The sequence below is a fragment of the Thermobia domestica genome, chromosome 18, assembly GCF_964235325.1.
Source record: "Thermobia domestica chromosome 18, izTheDome1.hap1.1, whole genome shotgun sequence".
Lineage (NCBI taxonomy): Eukaryota > Metazoa > Arthropoda > Insecta > Zygentoma > Lepismatidae > Thermobia > Thermobia domestica.
Window position 1 is genome coordinate 95,023,417 of NC_137471.1, and position 25,004 is coordinate 95,048,420.

Sequence of the window (25,004 nt, forward strand, 5' to 3'; positions counted from 1 at the left end):
TTGATTCCCAGCGGGAAAGCATCGAATGCACTGTAGTTAGTCAAATTACATTTTATACAAAATTTGTCCTATATAGATAGTCTCACTGGTGAAAAAGAACGTAAATACAAGTTAATCAATCAACAATGCAGCCTATGCAACAGCATCTTTCGTTTATTTTCGTGTTGCAACTTCAATGAATACTAGAAATAGGGACGGGACAAAGAGTTGAGACAGTCTCCTCTTGAAAATCTGTCATGAAAGTGACGTCTCATCTCGAAAAAATATACCTTTTTCTGTTGAAGAGTTCTGTCTTGTCTCGTCTTGTGCGCAAGTCTAATGAATATTGTGAACTTCGTTTATTGTCTTTCGTAAGTATTGTGTTGGCCTATTACCGAAAACCACTTGAAGCAGTTCAGTTTGTACTGCAATTCCATCCCGAATAAATGAGACAGTTTCTGTTTTCATAGCATTTATATGCCGTGGTTTGGTGAATTAAAAAAGAATAAACGAATTTCAATCCCTTGAATGTTATGTGACCCGGACAGCAGCTAAGATGTGCAGGTGTGTCTAAATGCAACGGCGTTACTAATGTCATTTCATTTTAATCGTACACTAGTGCTTGTTTCTGTTACGGTTGACAGGAAACGAGACGAGGCAGAGCTGTTCCAATTCAAAAATATATATATCGAGACGAGACATCATATTCATGACATTTTCGAGACGAGATAGAGACACTGTTTACATCCAAACATGAAAAACAAATATAAAGTGTTTTGTGCAGAAGAAAAGGTATCTCTGTCGCTTTCAGTATTTCAGATACCAGTATTAAGTGCCATTAATTACACGGAACAAAAAATATTAATTCTTAAAGAAAAAATATTTCTCTAGTCTTGTAGCCTAGTCTTAGATCTTAAACAGTGCTTTAGTATTACATTATTTGTAATATAAAAACTATAAATTGATCAAGTGATGGTATGAACATAATGAAGAGACTTAAAGATACACAACTCAATTAATAAATATGGTTTAAATGTTGTTATATCACACCCTTCATGAATCTCTAGTGAAGTGAAAGGATTCAGATAACTTCTAGATGATATTAAGAGAACAGTCAGGACCTCATAAATTTACAAAACGAGAGGAAAAAAGGTGCTGAGAATGGAGATGAGACGAGACAAATCTTGTACAAAAATTAGGAGACGAGTCCAGAAAACCTTATTTATCGTCTCGTTTGGTAGGCAACATTATAGATGTGCTTGGTCAGCGTATCGGCTCCATCGCTATTGTTTCGAGTACGCAACTTCTTAATTCAGGTACATTTTCAGTTGCCCATCAAGAATTCTCTCCCTTACTAGGAATTAAATTCCAGATCACTAGGTGAATCATTTTACTACACAGGAGAACTTGTGTTGTTTGTATTTGAGTTAAAAGATTGTATTGAATATATTTTTTTTAGTCCTGTTTTCTGCTACGCCGAAGTAGAGAAGATAGAAAACAAACTTGAAGGGTCATTCGTTGCTTGTAATTCTATTATTGTAGCATAATTGATATGTTTACGTTCCCATAACAGCACAGTTTAGTTAACGATTTCCTTGTGGTGCTTCACGATACTAGTCTGTCTCTTTATCTCCGAAACTCTCTGAAAGAAACAAATCTTTTGTATGAGACATTGTCTACGATAATGTTTGTATTTAAACAGAAATATTAAATACTTCAGTCTGATTCAAATACTTAGCGTAATTACGTAATTAATTATGGTTACAGTAGTGTCTCTCATTTTCCTTGTTTTCCAAAATTAATGCAAAAGGTACTGAAATAAATTCGGGAACAAAACAACTGTTTATAATAATAATAATAATAATAATAATAATAATAATAATAATAATAATAATAATAATAACTTCCACTGCTGTCTGTTGGCATTTAAGTGAAGCTCTGACTTACGTTTTCTGTTAATAGATTGACTTTTCTAGATCTAGTGTTTGTTTCTAAGTCTTTCTTTATGAAAAAGTTACTCATACCGCTGTAACTTTCTGTCCATGTGACTGATGAAATTTGTGATTAGTAAATACATTACATACTTTAATATCTCATTTACCTCTCTGCTTCTGTAGCAATAGCACTTTCTGGTGGCTAATATGGAAAATATGAATCCGTTTGTCCCTCTTTTACTCTATTATTGGATAACACTGGTCTACATATGAAAACTTTTTTTCTGCTGACTGAGATATTTGACTTGTTTTTTTTAAAAATCGAGGTCGCTGATTCCAGTGATGTAGTTAGTTTTTGCCTATCACGTCAGAATTTTGCACAATCGGATCATACTTACATTGACAGAAGTTTCTTATTTGTTCCATATATCTTAATAAGAAGCTTACATTAAATATTGTACTATTGCCGTAACATTAATATAAATACAAAACAAGTTACGATAAAGTTACTGACACCAAACCACACACAACCTACTATACCTGTGCAACATGATGTTTATGGTTCTAGAATATTACGTATGGAGTAGTTTTACGAACCTATTTGTCAGTAATGAATTCAGACTTGATAGAAAGTTAAGCAAATCCAATACGATTTTTAATTTCATTTACGACGTCAAGCTGATAAATGCACACAACAAAACAACCCAGCGTGCTTACCTACTCAGGCAAAAATCTTTGTTTCTTTGATTTTCTGGAGTAAGTGGACTCCGGAACGTCACGCTGCAAGCACCATCATATTTCCGTTCCACCTTCCATGGTGCCAGTTCTCTATGGTTTTGATATCCTGATGAAATCGTTCACACCTGTTCTGCACTAAGGGCACCAAGATTGGAAGGAAAATAGTCTAGATGACTGTGTAGGAACTGACGCTTCACACTCATATTTACTCCTAACTTCTGAAATGTGGCCAACAAAACGTCACGCTGCAAGCACCATCATATTTTCGTTCCACCTTCCATGGTGCCAGTTCTCTATGGTTTTGATATCCTGATGAAATCGTTCACACCTGTTCTGCACTAAGGGCACCAAGATTGGAAGGAAAATAGTCTAGATGGCTGTGTAGGAACTGACACTTCACACTCATATTTACTCCTAACTTCTGAAATGTGGCCAACAAATTGTCAACAAGTTTCTCGTAGTCGTCCGCTTTAAAGTTTCCAAGAAAGTTTGTAACAACGACACAAAAAGCATCCCATGCATCTCTTTCTGTGGGGTTCATGATTTGTAAGAACTCTTTATCTTTCATTAGCAATCTTATCTGGGGGCCGTCAAAAATACCAGCTTTAACTTTCTTCTGTGTCAATGCAGGAAATTTCGAGCAAATGTATTTGAAGTAAGCACTATCCTGATTCAAAGCATTTACATACTGTTTCATAAATATCAGCTTTCTGCGTAGTAGAGGGATACTCCCACACTTTCTTAGGGTCAACAAGCGGTTCGTTCTGGGTGTTTTCTTCCCCCAATTCAAAATCTACTCTGGCAGGCCACAATCTTCGTACCCAGTGTTCATTCCTTGTACGGCTGTCCCAGTAACAGTCAAATTCCCTTGAGGTCCCTACACACAAGCCACCTATCATTCTCATAATTTATCTTCTCAAGGAGTATTTTCAATGTTTGGTAGCTTTACTTCAAATGTGTGGATTGATCAACAGGAATGGATGCCAACTTATTCATTCTACAGCAATACACACTTTAAACTCCTCTTCGAAGGGTCAATAAAGAGCTTCCATTCTTTAGCATCATAATCATATCCTCTAGCTTCAATTAGTTTTTTTACATCTGTACAATACACAAGTTCTTTATCTTTTTGAAAATATTGTAATAGATGCTTCTCTCTCCCGATATATGATAGTTGTTCCTGGTGTCAACATATTCCTCTCAGTCTTGAACCCAGCAATTCTGCTGATGCTTTTGGTAGAGCAAGGTCGCGAATTAAATCATTTAATTCTGATTGAGTGATTGATTTTGCTGCTCTCGTCACACCATTGGGATCCCAAAACTAAGGCTTGTTATTCGACCCTTGCTCCATTGTCTGAGATTTTCTACACAGGTCTGCATATTTTATGTGGTGCCCATGGTTTATCTTGGTCGCCCAATTTAATTCCGAAATATGCATGATACACTTTTCGTATAAATTCCGAAATATTTGTTCGTTTTTTCGGGGTTGTGAAAGAACCACAAATATTGCAAATTATATCCGGATCGTTCTTACACTTTCTACGAATAGATATATTATTTAAACTCGGTACAACTGCCGACTTGATCATAATGTGTGTAGTCTACACTATAGTAGTTGTAATCCTGTAGATATAACAACACCAGTACAGTGCATCAATACTAGAAATAACGAGATCAGTAAATGTTCGCAAAACTTCAACAAAATTCTAGTACACCTTTCGCAATCTATTAACTCGCCGTGTTTTCCATAAACAAAGAGCGCAGCGTAATTCGTGACCCTGTATAAAAATTCAGCTGCGAGTGCTCCCTTAGTTGAATTGTTTACATGCGTAATATCCTCTTCAATTTTAATTGAACATGATTTTGAATTACCTATACTTATATTCTTTAATTCTTACGATTAAATGTTTTTCAATAACTCGTAAAGATAAAATTAAACGTAATAGTGTATGTGCTGCCATCTTGTGACATCTTTTAAAACTACGTTACGATTAATGGTTCTAAAACATGCATGAAATACTAGATAAAACTTCATTTTGTGAAAACGCCTGACGTGATAGAGAAAAACGGATTTCATTTTTGGATTTAGCACACTCGAATTATTAAAGAACAGCTGGTAGACTCCAGTCAGCAAAATTGATGTAGACCAGTGTAATTGTTTCTATCTGCTGACCTATCTCCAATTTATTATTTTAATAGTATTTGAGATGTAGACAATAACACTTTTCAAATAATGCTGTGTGGTCATATTATATCGAAACTGTGTGAAATATATTCGTCCTGAAGATTATTATTACTAAAATTTCAAAGTTTTGATTTCGTTTCAATGTTTTTCATACCTAAGCTGTTGTTAGATTTATGCAAAGCTTAAACTTACTTCGCCATAAAACGGAAACCATAACAGATATAAAGCTTTTTTGTAAACGATTCATCGTCTAAAGACAACATAACATGACTATACACATCACTTTAGCACAACCTTAAATGGTTCAAATTTATTGTTACTCCCGGTTTCAATACTGGTTTTAATGTTTATCACCATAAAACGAAAACGGTAAAAGATAGCGAACTATTTTTTGTAAATGATTCAGCATCTTAAGACAACATATCATGACAATCCACAACACTACCGAAACCGAAAGTGGTTCAAATTTACAATTGTTTACGATTTCAATAATTATTTCCGCAGAGCAAAGACAGTAAAAGGTATCAAGAAGCTTTTTTTAGTCGATTCAGTGTCTCAAGAATAGATTCTGTTTCCTCCCTTAGCGCTCTATCCAAACCGGAAGTGGTTGAAGTAAACTATTTTTGGTTTCAACTTTTGTCGCCATAGAACAAAAACTGTAAGAGATAGTGATTAATTGCTTTTTGGTATGTATTCAGCGTTCGAGGAACAGGTTCTGTCTTTGATCTTATTATTCTATTGCAACCAGTTCTTACAGATGTACTACTTCAAGTTTGAGTATTGAATTCCCATACTTTGGAAATCTTAGTTTCGCCTGTGAAACAATACTCACTTGTTTATTTTATTTAATTCAAGCAAACTATATGATTTAAGTGTTTGCGTTGCATATCATGAGTAGGGAAATGTTTTGATTTTATTTGAAAAGCTAATATGGTGGCGTATCTGCAACAATTTAATATTTTTATCTTATTTTAATGTAGACACAATAGGGTTTATTTATATCATCGTTTCAAGTAAATCTGTGTGCGTCATTTTATATTGAAACTAAAAAGTATATTCTAATGTATTCATTGCAGATTCTTATCGTATTAGTCCAAATGTAGTAAAGTTTTGAGATGATGGTAGTGGAAAAAATAAAACTTAATAGCATAAAATATTACATCTACTTTGAATATATATGTAATGGGAAACCTACCAACACAGCTTTTAAAGATTTAGATTCCAATCTTTGTTATAGCTTCTTCCAGAGGATATCGCTGCCACCTTCATCCTAGGCTAGGTTGCAATTATGATAGAATATGATTATTACGAAACAGTTTTTATACTAAAAATACCGTGTTATATTCGGGTCAATACATGTTATTATTGCTGTTATTTTTTTCACATGTTATATGTCCTATCTGAAGGTATTAAAGGCACATCACCTAGGTGTATGCTGTTTGCAGATGACATTGTCTTATGTAATACCAACAGAGAAGAGTTAGAAAAATAATTAGAGGAGTGAAGAAGAGTTTTGGAGAACAGAGGATTAAAAGTCAGTAGAAAGAAGACAGAATATATGAACTACGGAAGAGATGGAGAGGAAATCGTACAGGTAGAAGGACAGGATCTAAAGTAAATATATTTTTTAAATACCTAGTTTCCATTGGGAATAAGAATGGAAGATTAAATGCGGAAATAGAGCACAGAATTAAGGTTGAATTGATATACTAGAAGATGATCTCATGTATTCTTTGTGATAAAAGGAAGAATGTCAAGGTGAAACACGTGAGACCCGCAATGCTGTACGGGGCAGAAACTTGGGGAATCAAGGAACTTATCAGATGGACGTGTCGTACCACGTTGGATTAAATCCGAAACGAAAGAATAAGTAACAGCGTCGGAGTGACTGAGATGTCGCAGAAAATATGAGAAAAGATCACAGTGATATGGAAATGTTATGCAAAGAAATTGTGATTATGGGGAAGATGGAAGTAGGAGGCAAAAACATAAGACCAGGAGAAAAAATGGATAGATGTACGGACTTACAAGAAAAGGGTTTAATACAAGATAATGTTCATGGTCGAGCAGGATGGAAGCGAATCATCAAAAATGTCGTTCCCCGTAAGCGGGAAAAGGCAGAGTAAAAGATATGACAAAACACTTCTCTGCGAAACTCTTGTAAATTGGTTGGCTCTTTCCCTTGTAATAGATTTGCAGATATCCTAAAGTAGAGTTTAAAAAGAAAATTAAATCCTTTAATTTTACATTCAACTTATGCCCTTAGGCCAAAGGAGACGGATGATTAATGAAAATGAATTATTATGAAAAAATGGATGGACTGAAAATATGGGAGAAAATGGAAAAAGTCCGAGAAAATCCAGACACGATGTTGTCCACCACAAGCTCATGGACCTAGGATCGAATCAGCTACTAATTGCACTAAGGATGAATACTCTACCACTAAGCCACCGTACCCTCCTTTCCATTGGGTTAGTGGGTGTAAATCTGTATAGTTGTCGAATTTTCAGAGAGCACTTAAGTACACATTCAATATAACTGAGCTGAATGTACAACTAAAGCATGTAACGTGAAGAGAATATTTGTTGGCAGCGAAGCATGCTAGGTCGAATGTCAGTACTATCTAAACTCTTCACCACTACTAGCAGCATTTACTCTTTCCATGCATTAAAAAAAAAAAAAAAAAAAGTTTACCTAAAGCTTTGTTCATGTAGAATGCGAAGGACGGGCAGCAGCAACATTACTGTTTGGTTTGCTGTCCAGGCAAACTTCCTGGATCTCTCCCTTCCCTTTGACTCCTGTGACAGGTGAACTGGAAGAATCGATAACAGGTTAAGCTTGGTTTATTGTACGCTGTAAATCGTCCCCTAGACCTGTGTAAAATGGGTGGCAGGTATTTATTTCTGAATGTTAGGTACTTTAATGCCTATGGATTGCATACATTCTCTTTATATACATATAAAAGTGCGTAAAATTACACGAGCACAGAAAGCTTTCTAAACGCACTTTTCCTTCACCACATACAAGTAGTTCATTCGTGGATGGTTGCTCCCAGAGATTTGTGAACACATTTAGAAAATGTTAATTCCACAGTTTTTAAATCCTGCCATTACACTATATAGTCAATAATAATAATAATAATAATAATAATAATAATAATAATAATAATAATAATAATAATAATAATAATAATAAAGTGTTCGCAAATCTCTGGGAGCATCGTCTAACAGTTATTTGTATTAGGAGTTTTGCTTTATACCTTCTAAACTGATTAAAACTTGCAAATTCTGTATAACCGGCGTTTTTCCAAAAAGTAGCAACATGAATTTTTACGCCTCAAAAAGAAGCAACATTGCTGAAGTATGATATTCGCTTAGGCATATCCAGAGTGTTTCCCTGCCTTAAATTAATTGTATTTAAAACTTTTTTGAGCTTAAAAAAATAACCAATATACCCACTTGTGAATTGGTTCTCCATCGTTGTTGATTATTCGGCTTCAGACGCTTATATCAAAGCAGCATTAAAACTTTACCTTGCATGAGAATTTTCGTGGGTCATCCCTTAAGTAAGCAAAGGCTATGAAGTACAATACCTACTATATACGAACTCCGAACAAGGCTTAAATCCAATGCAGTTGGAAGACGTGCACAGACCTTCGTGTTATCAATACTCAGAATATATGGAGTTTCCTACAACAATATCTTAATACACCCTATGTGTATTTTTTTTTTAATTATAAAATAAGATCACGTATCCAGTATACATTTAACAGGAAAAGTTCGGAAGAAAGCACTCGCTTGCAGAGAAACTAAGCATGCGATTTGAAAGACCAATTTATGCTGATTACAACAAGCTAGTAAAATTCCTGTACGGTTGGGAACTTTTCGAACGTTAAATGCAAGATTTGTACAACAATTTGATGTGTTTTGATTCCGTCCTTCATCCGAGTGTTATGATTATGTACCAACGAAACAATTAAATAAAGTTCCTGTCCATGCTAATGAATCAGTTCCGATCATCGCGATGCAGTGTATTGTTTCAGTTTGCGTTCCAAAGACAAATTATTAACAAATTATACACCTTTTGAATCACCTGTCGAATTTGCTTTTCGCTTTGGTTATGCGAACTGTTCCCTTGACGGATGCCACGCAGTTACACGTACAACATATTTATGGTGCAAATCTTTTGGATGTAGAGCTCTAAAAACTACTGACAGAAATGACTGTTAGTCAATGATTAATTTAGTTTCCCAGTAATTGCAAGCAAACGTTTCAGGGGCGTGATTTGGGCAGGACAGGAGGGTGTAATTCCCCCCTCCATTGAGTGTGATAAACACATATTGTTTGATCAAATGTATAGTAAAATACTGATATAAAAAGTGAAACTTTTATGTCGGCGGCAGAGAATTCCTCCTCCCCCGAACAAAATCAACAATAGTACTGCGTTTAGCAGCAAACCTATAGAGTTACGATATCACATTGCTATCATATAACCATAATGGAGCTCTCGCAGATTTGAGAATTGAAATACTAGTGCACAATGACATTCCGCATAAAATTAATCTTGGGAACACATGAAGACGTACAAAATATTTTTTGCATTTTTTTTTTTTTTTTTTTTTTTTTACATGTGTTACATTTGGTTTCAAGAGGGAAATTAAAATATGGAGACAAAGGGGGATGATTTAAATATGCAAGTTTAGAATTTGAGGAAAATAATCGGACAGCATCCATATTATGATGAAATTTGTGATTTTCTGAAACAAGTAAAGTTTCCGAACTGCAAGGATCACATCAGGCAGTTGTTGAATTTAAGGCGGTGTGAATACCCCTTGCCTAGCAAACGGAACTCAAACTCACGACTTTGTCTTGAAATTGTCAGCCAACGTCTCAGATCACTCGAGTGGACACGTTGCAAAATTTGATTTCGTTAGTTTTTTGGTTAGAGGTTAGCATTCCTTTCAGTAGCGTGGCAATATGAGAGTTGAGTTGATTATAGTTTAGCGTCCCGTTCAGCAGCGAGGCTATATGAGACGTGGACCTACTGATTAACGTGGAATCCGAACCACATGAGCTCCCGCCGGGAATCGAACCCGGGTCTCCCACACCAAAGGCGCGTACGCTAACCGCTTAGCCACGAGGGAGCTCCGTGGCAATATGAGACGTGGATCTATGCTTAACATAGGTCCGAACCACATGAGCTCCCACCGGAAATCAAACCCGGTTATTTATGCCAATAACCTGTACTCTAACCATATAGCTACAAGGGAGCTCTCACAGATTTTGAGAATTGAAAAAGTAGTCGATGTTCCGCATAAAATTAATCTTGAGAACACATGAAGACGTACAAAATATTTTTTGCAATCTTTTTTTTTTTTTTTTTTTGACTCAACATCTGTTAGTTGGCAACACTTACATTTTTAACTTTGTAATGCAGCTATATGCACCGGTATTGCATAGACACTTGTTTTGAGCGGCGAACCAATGAGGTAGCGCCAGGAAGCACTGTCTTGATGAACATAGGAGATTATTCTACAGCATAACAACCCTATAGCAGAGTCTTACTTAGACCACGTTTCCATTTTACATAAATCTTGTAGCTGTCATTAAAAAAAACTGTAACCCGATCTTTCTATTTACTGTTTACATATTGCAACTTCCTAAAAGCAAGAAAGATATCTCCACCCATGCAGCACTGCACTGTAGTGGATACATAGTGAACCTCCTCATTAAAAACGTGTATTTTGGCACACTTCCCATCCCTGCCCAAAGAATTCGTTGTTTCGGAAGCAGCGAAACTGGTTTTTCCTTTATGCCAGTGGGAGGGCGACTGCAGGTAGCAAGCAAGATGACCCAGATAGTTGCACATGGTTTAACTCCTTGCAAGATGGAAAAAAATGTTGTATAACCGTTTCAATACTATGTTTACATGGACAAATATGGTAGGGCTTCAAGGTTTTTTTTTTTTTTTTTTATGACAGCTACAAGATGCATGTAGCGTGGCAACATGCCTTTACTGACCAGTTACATAATAAGAGGATTCGCATAGCGAAAAAAGAAAAGAGGATTCGCTTCATCTGAAAGTTTTCGAAAGAAATAAGTTTTAACACTACTAGATTGCCTCTGAGAAAACAATTTGCTTACTGAAGCACTACTTTACTTGCTTTACTTGTATGCACGCCACTAACACCATTAACTTTTTTTGTATTGCAGTATTGTGTAGCATAGTTGTAGCAATGAAATAATTGCATTTATGATAAGAGCATATTTCGAAATCTACATAATTGTTATCTTTTGTTGTTTGCAGGGTGATTCGCCGTTTGGGAAATCTGAAGCGTATATTAAGCTCGAACAGCTTGGGGAGGGATCATACGCTACGGTCTTCAAAGGATATAGCAAGTGAGTACATACATATTTAAATATATATATATATATATATATATATATATATATATATATATATATATATATATCTTGATTCTTAAAGTAAATTTTTTATTATTATTGTTATTTGTATCATATTTTCGTTCGTTTAATGAAACATGCTCGAATAATGAAGAGGCTACACCGTATTCAAAATGAGAAACACACTATTTACATATCGTATTTCCTCATGTAATTTGCGCATTTTAAAATCCGTTTTGGTCACTGAAAAATTGGAATGCGTAAAATATGCGGATTTTTTAAAAACTACTACTGTACCAATCCGTAAAAAAAAGTTGGCAACCACTGATTTATCTGACAACACAATTTACTGAACGCCCGTCACGACACATTTATTTGATTTTTTAAAATTAATAATAGTGTAAGTCTATATATTTATAAAGTGTGACTCTTACGTGCATTGTTGCTACAGCTAAAGGCGTTGACTCGTACAATCTTCTCAAAATCGTTTTTAATTAATTAGATACTTAATTAAAATTAATTTTGCCTTATTATGAAATATTTCATGATTTTTAAATTCTAAAATTTCGGCGACATACCCTACGAAACTATGCGACACATCGATTAGGAACCATTGCCGTTAACGGTGGTCGAATTCGAAATAAGTTACTATCAGTATGCTTCAATGCATAAACTTGTTATATCAGGTTGTCTAAAAAGTACTGAGCCTTTGGAGGTCACAATTGAGAATGCATTTTTTCTGATTCGCAAGTAACATAAAACCACATATGCATCATTTTGTTCGTTGATCTTCTGCCTTTTTTCAGGAGTACCATGATCTCATCGCTGTGGTTTATAGTCAAAATATTGTTACACGTGTTTTTTTTACAGGTTAACACAATTCAAAAAGTTCTGCAGAGACCGAAACAAATGACAGTTTGGCAGTGCCAGGTCCAGCTATAAGGCAGACTAATTGAAATCTCTCAGCTCTTCACAGGGGCGCAAATCTGTCTTCAGCATTGGGGGGGGGGTAAAACTATTCCCATATTTTTTTAAGCGATGTTCAAAATATTTATGAAATTGAAAAACAATGCTGTGGAGAATCAGGGACCAGAGTTGTCTTCAACATTGGGAAAAGGGCAGATCTAAGGCTTATTCTAGGGGGACATCAATTTCATCTCACTTTCATTTGTTGCAATCGGATACAAATCATCACATTTCTGCCCCCAAAAAAAACACATTTCAAATCAGATTATTTGGGGGGACAGTCCCTATAGTTCCAAGATTGGTGGGACATGTCCCCCTCATCCACCCGGGATTTGCGCCTGTGGCTCTCATACATTTCAATACAAACTCCTCAAAGACTTCTGTTCAAAATTTAGTGGAAATGTAGATATTATTTTTATTATTATTATTTACCATTATTCGTTCGTTATGCTAACTATCCACTCTTAGATTAGCACATGCATTTGTTAATATCAGGTACTAAAACTGTTATTTGCTACTAGTGTCATATCCAAATGTTCCTCCACGAAAAGAAAACTAGTTCATTCTATTTCTTTCTTTGTATTTTCTATAGTTTAGTGTTGAAAACTACACAATTATTAATGAAAATTATTTTAAAAAGCATATTTGCTCATGAAAGAGCAACCATATTTTTCTAATGGAATTAGTATCATCCGGAAGATACTGATGCACGTGCCTAACGCCAGCTTTTAGATCTACATGAGAGCGGAAATTAATTGACGGTTTGTAGGTGGCGGTGCAAAAATAAAAATACCCTTTTGTTTGTACCTGATGGTAGCTAAGCTCTGAGAACAGATCAACTTATGTTTTCTGTTTTTCATTATTGTTTCTTATTATGTATTTGTTCTTTTATTATTATTATTATTATCAGTGGCGTATTTAGGGGGGGGCTTCCGGGCTTAAGCCCCCCGAAATCTTACTATAGTAAAGTATATGAAACATCTTGAACAATTTTCAGATTTTCAGGCAAAGCCCCCCCCCCGAAAGTTAGCAAAGCCCTCCCCGAAACAAAATCGTAAATACGCCACTGATTATTATTATAAAAGACCAGAGCTATTTTAGTGTAGTAAGAGAAAGAATGATTTTTCTGGAAACTAGCTTGATAGACAATTTAACTTCTAATGTCAAAATAATTAGTACCGGCTAACGCGTCTCACTCTACAACATATCAAAGAACTAAGGTTCTACTATAAAACTGATAATCAGAATAAAATGTTAAAGTGAACATAACAGAAAATTATTTTTAGAAAAATCACGGAGCTATTTGGATCTCTGAAGTTGCTATTTGAATCGCTGAAGTAACTACTTTTATTATATTTATGAATAAAAACAATTTCTAACTTTCATGCTAACTTACTGACAAGTTAGTATTTTAGAGAAGAATATTTCATCCAAATAAGTTTTTACTCACTAGAAGCAGTGGCGGCCCTCATAGGCTCCCCGTGCTTCAGAGATCTACTCTTGTTTTTTAAAAGCATTTAGTAATACGGTAACAATTGTCATTCAATAAATTTCTGAGGCTCATAAAATTCCAGAACAGTCAGACCAGGGTTGAATTCAGGGGGTAGCCCGGGGGGAATCTTCCCCCGAAGAAAATTCATTCCTCCCTCGGAGAAACTCAAATATTTCAGTCACAAAATGTAGAAATTACTTCACCCAATTATTTGCTTTCTTTCCGTGCACGTGCAGACTAAATCCGATCTCTCAATATACGTATAAATGACGCAGACCCATTCTATATAAATATTAAACATGTAACATCTAAGATATGATACCAAATAGTCAATAAAATTTGTAGTTCTTAACGCTATGACCGAGTTTGGCAGAACATGAAATTGTCAACTGTTGAAGAAAGGTTTGTATTTTAGTAGGTACTATACTCTCACCCTATATTATATATTAGTAGGTAGCACTAGCACAGATTGAAATAGGAAAGAAAAGACAGGGAAGATCTTTCGATCATTCCATATGATCTCTGATGTCAGTAGACTTCAGTTCTTGAAAATGTACAGTTCTTGCATTATTTGAAATAGAGCGCCTAAATCCCATTTCTCGCATCGGAAGTAACAGACGTAAATGTGTTTTACGATTGTTAAAGGGTGAGATTCAGAGGGCGTCATTTAGAGGGATCAGGGAGGAACAGTTATCCATCCCGGGTTAGAGATTTATGTAGAATTTATCAATATGACAGTAGTATATAAGTGAAAGATTGCCATTGAAGGTGATGAAGATCCTTCTCAGTGCCGTGCCATGGGGGAGGGGCAAGCGGGACGATGGCCCCGGGCGCCGAAGTAAGGGGCGCAAAATTCGGGAGGGAAAAAGAAAAGAAAAGAAGGAAAGAAAAACAGAGGAATGAAACACATGTGTACATATATAAAATAAAAAGGAAAGAAAGTAATGAAAAGTGCTCAAAATCAAGGAAAAGCAGGGTTTACTTTTTAAAATTTTCTCACCTTTCGCGGCTGATCTGTCGACCTCACTCATATATACGGGGGTGCCATCGTATACTCTCGCGCCAAGCGCTGATTTTCCACACGTCACTAATCCTACTGAAGATTTCCTAAATTAAACTATTGATGTGTATGCAGTGAAGAAACCAAGGCTAATATGCTTGATTTAGAATCAGAAGTGTGAGAACGAATGATAATTTTTTGTTAAGATATTCCTATGTATGTTTGTTTTAGGACAAAAAAAATATTTGAGTTAATTTAAATCTTTTTAAAAACTTCTACATTAGTAACAAACAGTAACTACTGAATATAGGAAATAATAAAAATAGCTACTCTAAATAGCAGTTAAAGTTTAGTCTAAAATATTTTTGTCAGTCTTTATTTAATGTTGTAGATAAATTTAATCGTTTTTTTTTTAATTATAATCTCACATTGAATATTTATCAGCAATTAGTCTCAATATTAGGTAAGATGTGGATGTGAATGGAATTTTTAAATATGCTGCTTTCTTTCAAAAATACAGAAAAACAGCACTCCCCCCCGAGGAGTTAACATTCCCCCCGGGTGAAAATATCTGAATTCAACACTGAGTCAGACCGATTACAGTTGTAGAAGTAGCTCATCTGCGAGACACCAACACGTGTACCATGAATAAAAATATTCCCATTATTCCCTCCATCTAACTAAATGGTCAGTGTATTGGTGAGTTCCGCTGCCCTTCAATTTAACCTGTAGTCTTACATTGCTAACAAAGTGTAAAGCAACACTATCGGTATCATCATCATAGGTATTCTGCCCTTATTGGCAGGTCACTTGCCGCAGCTAAGAAGCTTCGGTGCTCCACGGTCTTCTGCTAACCCCTTCGTCTTCACGTATGATTTTTCTGTTTTTATATCGTCCATTAATTATAGTCTCCTTCGCTCTCTCCCTCTCTTTCGTGCCATCATACCCTCCAGCACGTCTCTCATGATACAATTTCTTCTCAGGCAATATCCCAACCAGTTTCTCTTTCTCTTGCCAATAAAATCTAAAAGTGTCCCTTCCTCTCCCACCTTTTCTAACATACTGTCATTCGTTTTCCGCTCGACCCAACTAATTCCTTCCATTCTTCTCCACGCCCACATTTCGAAGGCTTCCAGTCGTTTTTCATAATTTTTACGTAATGTCCATGTTTCCGCCCTATGCAGTATAACACTCCACACGAAACATTTTTTAAGTCATTTCTCAACCCTTCATTCAATGTCCCACAAAACAGACTTTTCTTCCTCCTAAATGCTTCTTTCGCCATTCCTGTGCTTGCTTTTATTTTACGTTTGCACTTCATGTCATTACTAAGACTACTACCCAAATATCGAGTATTATTAACTTGTTCTATTTTCTTCCCTTCCACTTTTATATTTGACACAGACCGCTTCGTTTCAATCATCATGGTTTTTATCTTTCTAACATTTATTTTCGTCCCATATTCTTCAAAACCCTTCCTCAAGTTTTCTAACATCCTGTTGAGTTTCTTTTCAGATTCTGCAACAAGCGCCATTTCGTGTGCAAATCTTACACATCTAATCATTCTACCTCCTACCGAAATGCCGTCTTCATCATGTAGCTATCTCTTCTAAATAGACATTAAATAATATTGGCGAGAGAGAGCATCCTTGTCAAACTCCCCTTCCAATTGCACTTTCCTCTGTCAATTCCTCCCCTATCCTAACACTTATTGATTCATACATAAGTTTCTTATAAGTCTTACCGATCTTTCCATTCCAACCGAATCTTTAGAACTCCCAAAAACAGTTCCCAATTCACGCGATCAGAAGCCTTTTCTAGATCAATAAACACAACATATACATCTTTCACTTTTTCTATTAACCTTTCACAGATCATCCATAATAATCCAGTTGCACCTCTTGTGCCCTTACCTCTCGTGTACCCAAACTGTTCCTCAATTTTCCGTTTGTTCTTCCATGCAATCTTCTGTTCAGTATTCGGAGCAGCTCTGCATGAGATATGAGATTAATAGTTCTATAACCCTCACGTCTCTTTGGGTTTGATTTCTTAGCCATCGGTATCATGATCATCTTCAGAAAGTCTTTCGGACACTCTCCTGTTTCACCTATTTCATTGCAGGGTCGGAACAATTCTTTCTTCCCCTTGTCTTCCATGTTTTTAATGAATTCGATTGGTATATTATGTATCCAGGTTGCCTTTCCATTCCTAATCTCGGATATAGCCTTTTCAAACTCATCCCGAAGAATTCTAAATCCTTTATCATCCTCACCTACTTCATTTTCTACTTCAACATTTAGGCTACACGGTCTGTCCCTACTCTCATAAGTCTTCAATATACTTTTTCTACCTTCCTATGACCTCACTTCTCTCGCTGACTACCTTCCCATTCTTATTTTCTACTGCCATCGTAATAACCCCTTGTTTCCTTTGAAATTTCATAGATTTCACCTTCTTGTACATTTCCTTGTATTTTCCAATTCTTCTATGCCTTCGCATTTTCTTTTGTAAAACTCTTCCCTTGCTCTGTCTATTAACCTTCGTAACTCCTTGTTTAACTTTCTGTACATCTTTCTGTCCTCTTCTGTATCAACCTGTTTCCGTGTCTTCCTTTCCCTCATGTGGTTCGGATTCCACGTTAATCAGTAGGTCCACGTCTCATATGGCCTCGCTGCTGAACGGGGCGTTAAACTCAAAATCACCTCACCTCATGTTCTGCAACACCTGTTCCGTAACCCATGGAACGTAGCGGTGTAGTTCGTGGTTAAAAGCACTTACAGAACTAATGTTCATCCGGTTATGATTAGGTGTTAACTCAGAAGTTTTAAAGTTTTGCATTGTTATTGGAGAATTTAAAGTCCATGTTGTCTGTCTGTGACTTTACAAAATATCGTCACATGATCACGACCCAAGTACAGAACGTACAAAACGGGAGAGAAGAAAGGACCCTGCACAGCATCTTCGTGAATCTTCGCAAAATATTTAAAACCCAAATATTGAGCTGGCAGTGGAATCGGCTATGAACTTGACGGTTCCCCTAAAGATGTTAGGGAAGGAGATCTGAAAGTGAAGTTTGTCTAGCTTTACTACATTCAGTAGCGGATTATAGCACAAAAGCATGATGGTAATACTAAGTTCTGATGATAAAATGTGCTTGTCTTCTTCAACAAATTCAATAGTCACTTTTAAATAAGGAAAATGCATATTAGGAATTTAGAAGATCGGAATTTACGAATAATTCACTCAAATATTTCAATAGTTTCAATTTTCGTATCTTATAAATTTTGAAAATCTTGTAATTAGTGTAAAGCGTGGGAAATTTAAGAGCAAAATAGGAATTTTTGCCTTTCAAGGTTGGATTTTATAAGATTCTAGGTTGGCATCTCTGCATCGGATGACTTTTTGATTGAAAAAAAAAAAGTTAAAAATGGGACGTCTGGTTATCCTAGCTCACCAACAAGTTGTATATTATGTACACTCATGTCCAAAATGATTGACGCATATCTATAACTATCTTCTTGTAAGAATATAATTTGTTAATGATATTGCAGGGTACTTTTAATACTGATACTTGTGTATAATCGGGAAATGTATATTTGTGGTAAATTTCATAGGAAAATAATTATAAATACGAAAATTAGAATGAGTAAAACAAAATTTTGCTAAATGGACAAGGAAGTTTTATTTTCGTTTTATTGTACCTATTTACTGCTCTTTTGACATGAAATTTGCCACATACATGTCTTTGCCTATTATACACATACTAACATTACAAGAAATACCGGGCGAATTCGTTATCAAATTATATTTCTACAACAACATATTTATAGACATGCGACAATAATTTTGGACATGAGTGTACATTCTGTTTCATATTTGTGCATCGCTATTAGAATAAACTAAACAATAATAGATACAGTTTGCTACTTAAAAGCAGTAGCGTCATATCAAATTTTGCCGTGAGGAGAGAGATGATGATGCTCCATCAACATAAGAATTTCACCTTTTTTTTTCTTACAATATTAGTATACAATCAAGTAAAAAATATGGGCCTCTCACACTCAAGGGGCAATTGATGAAGATGATATTCAAACCGAAAGTGATAAACATTAAACATTCCCGGTTTTATTGTTGCTCACTATAGAACAAAAGCGATAATGGACAGTGAGAGATGATTTCCTACCATTAATAAAGCGAAGCAAATACACATTTCATCTCCATAATTGACTCAGAAATGATGAATCTAGTAGACTACAACTTGCAGTTTCAAATATTGATCTACATAGAGCAAAAACGATGAGAGATAACAAGAAGCGTTTTTTTTTTTAGTCGATTCAGCGTTCTAAGAATAAATACAATCTTCTCTTAATTTTTATTGGAACCGGAAGTGGTTGATTTCTGCCACTTCCAGGTTTAACATTAATCGCTATAGAGTAAAAACTGTAATACAGTAGATATCGAGAAACGGTTTTTTGCAATCAATTAAGCGTCCCTAAAATATATTCCATCTATACTCTAGTATATCTAAAACTGGAAGTGGTAGAAATCTACCACCACTTCTGGTTTCAATATGGAGAAAATATCACACCATTCAAACCAAGCTCCTTCAGGTGATGTATACCTGATATTGCTACTTGTTATTTTGGCTGTCATTTTATGAGCACCCTGTTACGACTATTGGCCTTTTCGTGATGGGAACAAATAGCTTCGCTCCTGGTGTACTCATCAGACACTCCAATCAATCAATCTTTCGTCTGCCTCATACATAACTCATGTGCAGATCTGCTTAACAATGCGTTCTCTGCACATCTACTAATTGCCTATAAATAATATTATGCTTTATATAACTTGTTTGTTAGAAAATATAGAATTATTGACAACCTCAACAAAATGTCTTTAAAATATTCTGTTGAACGCTGGTCATGAAATGCATTGTTTGAGACTTGGGAACTATTAGCTGCCAAAAACGCAAATAGGAGTTTATTATTATTATTTTAAGCACCATTACTCGAGAAATTATGAACAAAATAATTTTAAAAATGATAACCATATGAATCATGAAAATACCCTATATACGACTGTTACCGTACCTATGCAACGCATTTCATGAATAACTAAAACAGTTACTCGAAATCTGAAATATCAACTCAAATTTTCTAAATTTTGTTCAGTAAGTACTAGATAATTCTAAATCACGGATATTCAGTATAGATTTACTTATTCGCTTATAACCTCCCCAACATATTCACTTGTCGCACTTATGTTTTCACTATAAATAATAAAAACGTAGTAGATTGTAATGTAGTAGTAATATGTAATAGTAGGCGTAGGCTAGTTGTTAGTATCCTTATCTCATAATGGACAGGTCTCGGGTTCGAATCTACTGGCGGCCATCTTCACTGGATTTCTCTTCGATTATACGAAACGAATACCCAGTTAGAACCTTTTAAATACAGGCCCTGACAGCTAAAGTTTCTTTTTCCTTGTTGTTTTCTGATTGCTATTGATTCTAGTGTATGGTATCCAGGCAATGTTGTTAAATAAATAAATACGCTTTTTAAACACCCTTAAACAATAAAGATGATATTATTGACACAATGTTAATTTATTATTTCAGTTTGACTAACCAAGTTGTGGCCTTAAAGGAGATAAGACTACAAGAAGAGGAGGGCGCTCCGTTTACTGCCATTAGGGAAGCCTCCTTGTTAAAAGAACTGAAGCATGCTAATATTGTTACCCTTCATGACATTATTCACACCAAGGAAACACTTACTTTTGTATTTGAATATGTGGTAAGTTAATCCTTTGAGTAATATGTGCAGAAATAACATTTATTTCTGTTATTGTATACATTTTTTGTGTGTCTAGTACTGGTGTCCAAAAAAAAAAAAAAAAAAAAAAAGTTTCTAACACAAGTGTATTCTGTTTCTGCGACTACTTTTGAAAAAGGTATATCGGAAAATATGCTTAGAGAGCATCGTTTCGCCAGATTGAAAGTTCTGATTGTTAATGAAATTTAACCATGGAATCACGTCTTTTAGAGTTTTTCTATTTAACGATCTCGACAAGATATTGTAAGAATAAATTACCGTAATGTTAGTAACACTTGGTGAAAGTAAGAGTCCGCATTTTGCTCCCTGATTAATTTAATATAATTTATTAAGTACAGTCCAGATACAACCTGACACATTCTATTGACTATAATACAGGTAACCAAAAAAAAAAATCTTACCGTTTGTAACGTCCTATTTGATAAGCGCTCACAGGGAGGAAATAAAGTGACCTACGCACCGGAAAAGTGGTGGGAAGGTTAGCAACCACAATTTGTCCAGAATGAAAGAGAAATGGGAGTATTAATGAGCTCGTGCGCGGTTTTTGCTGTACAGTTTTAAAGGTCCTGTCAGGAGTCTCATCAAATCGCCAAGTGTTTTCAGAAGTTCAGGTTGCTGACTCATTTTCATTAACTACGATGGGCGAGTACATGAGTTGAATAATAAGGCCTTCTTAAGGTAGACATGGAGGACAGCAGTCAAATGTATGGTAAACTAGCCGAACGCTTTCAGGTTTCCGGGAAAACTATCAGATTCAACCTGCACCCCATGCAGAAGATCTATCGATTGAGCAAGCTTACCCCACACATTGTCGCCAGCCAACAAACTACAACGAGTAACAACCTGTTTATCGTTGCTGTCTCGACGCCACAACACACCTATATTTGGTCGATTGCTCACGAGTGATGAAAAGTGAGTCCAGTATGACAGTCCCAAGCATACCAAATATTGGTTGACACCACGTGATCCTTTGTCTCACACCTCAAGACCAGTTCTGCACCCACGCAAGATTGTGCTCTTTGTTTGGTGGACTAGTCTCCAAGTGTTGCATTACGAGGTCCTACCCCCAGACCACACCATCACCTCGGACCTGTACTCAGCAGTTGCAGTGGATGTAACATGTATTGCAGCAGAAGGAGCCAGCGTTGGTTAATTGCAGCGTACAGTCAGGGGCGGATCCAGGACGGACTTCTGGGGGGGGGGCGGTCGGCGGTAATACTGCTACTTTTAAGAGCTCCAAACTTGTTATGGATGGGTTTATTTATATATAAAATAAGAAAGTTTCCTCTTGTGGGGGGGGCGATCGCCCCGATCGCCCCTCTGGATCCGCCCCTGCGTACAGTGCAAGATCACGCGTGGCAAGGACGACCGGGATTACCATTCAGTGACTTGGCTGGGAGACACTGCCCATCCACCATACTCGCCGGACATAACGCCATCAGATTGTTACCCGTGTTATTTCCTGGAAAACCACCTCCGTGGGAAATTCTCCGACAATGGGGCAAACTCGTGGGGTGCGGCACGCACCTAGGACTTCTTTGTGCTCCGAGACCCTCCAAACATCTTATCGTCAGAACATAACTTGCGCAACAGAAGCATTGACAAAGGGTGCTGGATGCTGATGGAGATTGCTTCGAGGCCTAATGATGAGTACCATGCGCTATGTGTCTGCCTGCTTCTGATGATTACGTATGGTAAAAACTTTTTTTTGGTTACCTTGTAACAAGGCAAAAAAACAGAACAAACTAACCATAATAAATTGTGAATCAAGTAACAAATTTAATATGAAATGGAAATAAATATTAATCTAGCGATCTGTTCTCATCTTGAAACAGCGTGTATTCCAATAATATCAATTTCATATACCTATCCAGATATTCTGCAAACTAGGAATTCTACCCACCAAAGGAGACTTCCGTAAAGCATGGACTCCGAAGTCCAACCAGTTTCAATTGGAGGTGTGTCGGTTGGTAGATAGAATCTTTCCAGCTCTGAGGATAATATAAAGAGATGAACCTACAGCTTATCGAAATCGAACCCATGTTTCTAGGCAAAAGGTGGTAGTAATAACTATTTACTTCGAAGGACACTGGAGATACGTTGGATCGCGGGGTCAAATTTCAGTAACTATAGTGTGTGGACTTCCCGAATCATACTGGCAGCACAACTCCTTCAGAACAATCGAATTTGCTTATCCCTGGAGACAGAACACTAAAATGTGGCATGTTGTTTCCATAATCAGAATAAACAGACTTGGATAACCGTGGTGTGTGGTTTCATATCCTGTTAACACTTTAGTTTAATGTTCATTTGCATATAAATTGAAATAATTAGTTTAATGTTTTGGCACTGTAACGTTGGAAGTGATAGTTGTAAATTTCGAAGGAGTTTCCGTAAACCAAATAGTTAAGGAGTCACATTTGTTGGATGTGAGGTAAAGTTCGATTCCTATGAGATTTATTAAATCTGAATATTTACTTGCAGTTGGGAACTTGTTTGAATGAAGTTGGAGGTAGTATTGGTTAAGGAACATACACGCATATATATATATATATATATATATATATATATATAGGGGGTCTTTCAAACAGGAGTTAGTTGATACCTATGTTGCAAGAATGGTTTAAGCTGTGCTAGTTTCTTTTTCTTCCTATAAGTCACATTTTAAAAAGTCATTCATTAAGTGTTTCGCGGAAAGACGAAACTTTTTTTTACTCTAATTTTCAACTATGTGAATTTACAATTATTAATAACAAGACGACAACGAACACAAAGAAAAAGAAAATGTGAAATTAAATTTACACAAAATAATTTTAAAGATTTTCATTTTCAGCTCCAGATTAAACCCAATGTTTTATTGATTTTAGAAGATAGAATCTTTAGTAATAGTGGATAACCACCTAGCCACTTTTTTCCTCACCAGTTTCGTAGTGATCGAACTAATTTGAATACATTTAATTGTAGCTTGGAAGAGACATTTCCTATGTAATTAGTCGTCTTCGTGTTGAAATTCTTGTCCGAAAGTAATTGGTTATTTTATTGTTTTAGATTGAGATATAATAATTATTAGTATAGCGGGCCAATCATTTTTCAAGATGTCTGAATTGACCTTTACACATGTAATATGTCTGTACGGCCGCTTATCAATCGCATTACTTGCGGTTGCCACTGGAAACTCTGCTGTTTACACCAAGAATGTTTACTGCTGTAGCATACTTTCGATCTCAATGCGCTTAATCATAAATGGTGGTCCATACTTGAGAATGTGACTTATAGGAAGAAATCAGTAGTACGTAAGTCACATTTTCAAGTATAAACTCCAATTTATGGTCCAATGTCATCGGGTTGATGAATCCAGCCACTAAATATAGCACATTAGCCGAATCCAGACAACTTATATTGCTTGACCTTAAGGTCCGAAACCGTTTCCTGCTCGACCTTGGCAGAAATTTTAACAGATGTGAATTCTTGTCGTCATAGCATACTTCCCACGAAACCGGAATAGAGACAGAATGGTAGTTCGTCAGGACTCTTCTGGCCTTCTTATGAGGTTCTACGTAACTTGTGGCATATCATACCAGTTTGTTTGTTCAGTAATATATATATTCATCAGTGAAAAGCACCTTTCCGTTGTAACGGTATTAATCACACTGAAGTGGGCATTTTGCTTTCACCTTCGTATGCTGCTTAAGTTATGGAGTACGAAACATATTGTACTTTATCGTAAGTTCAATCCTAGGTCATTGCGGAGCACGTGATTGAAATGTTCAGCTCATGAACCATCACGAATTGCTTCCTGATAGAATTTCTTCGAATTGAACTACCATTACCTTATCCAGGAACTCGTTTTTATGTGCATGACCAACCCTCCCGATTGTTCCAGTTTCGGTATACCTTTTGATGGTCCTGTATAGAGCATTCGTGGTGTATTCAGCCTCTTAAACATGTAGTGAATTTCCAAAATGAATTTTTACCTTTACATAGCTCTACTGTATCTTTTTTTATTATTATTATTTAATTAATTTATTTATTTATTTTATAATCACATCTTTTCGTGCCAGTTGCGTAAACACATTTTCTCTACTGTAGCCTCTTCAGAATGATTCACTAACTGCTTCATCTGCTGGACTCTTGCTGATCTTGCCCACTTGATGAGTCCTCCAACTATCAAAAGTTTATAACAATATTTATGGTAATACTATGCACTTTCCATTTTTGTTACTGGAATTCTTCTTTGTGTTGTATCTGTGATAAGTGTTTCGAACTTGCTTCAGAAGGTGAATTGTTAATAATATACAATTCGCTAATATATATTTGTATTATTGTGTATACTTCGTTACTTTATTGCTTATTTTCCGTAAATTCATAACTATGATCTCTTAACTGATATATATATAATAATACAGTTTATTGTAATTAATTTCAATTTACTCATATGGTTCGAATCCCACATTAAGCTGTAGGTCCACGTCTCA

At 35.9% G+C, this 25,004-nt stretch overlaps 1 protein-coding gene across 2 annotated transcripts in view; it reads left to right on the forward strand.

The window, feature by feature from the left end:
* The window catches only part of Eip63E (cyclin dependent kinase Eip63E), a 943,842-nt gene that overhangs the window by 877,508 nt on the left and 41,330 nt on the right, over positions 1-25,004 (forward strand). For both annotated transcript variants that reach the window (XM_081746810.1, XM_081746811.1), the window contains exons 5-6: positions 11,143-11,234; positions 20,316-20,490. In XM_081746810.1, the coding sequence (XP_081602936.1) occupies positions 11,143-11,234; positions 20,316-20,490 (267 nt within the window). The remainder of the gene's footprint in view (positions 1-11,142; positions 11,235-20,315; positions 20,491-25,004) is intronic.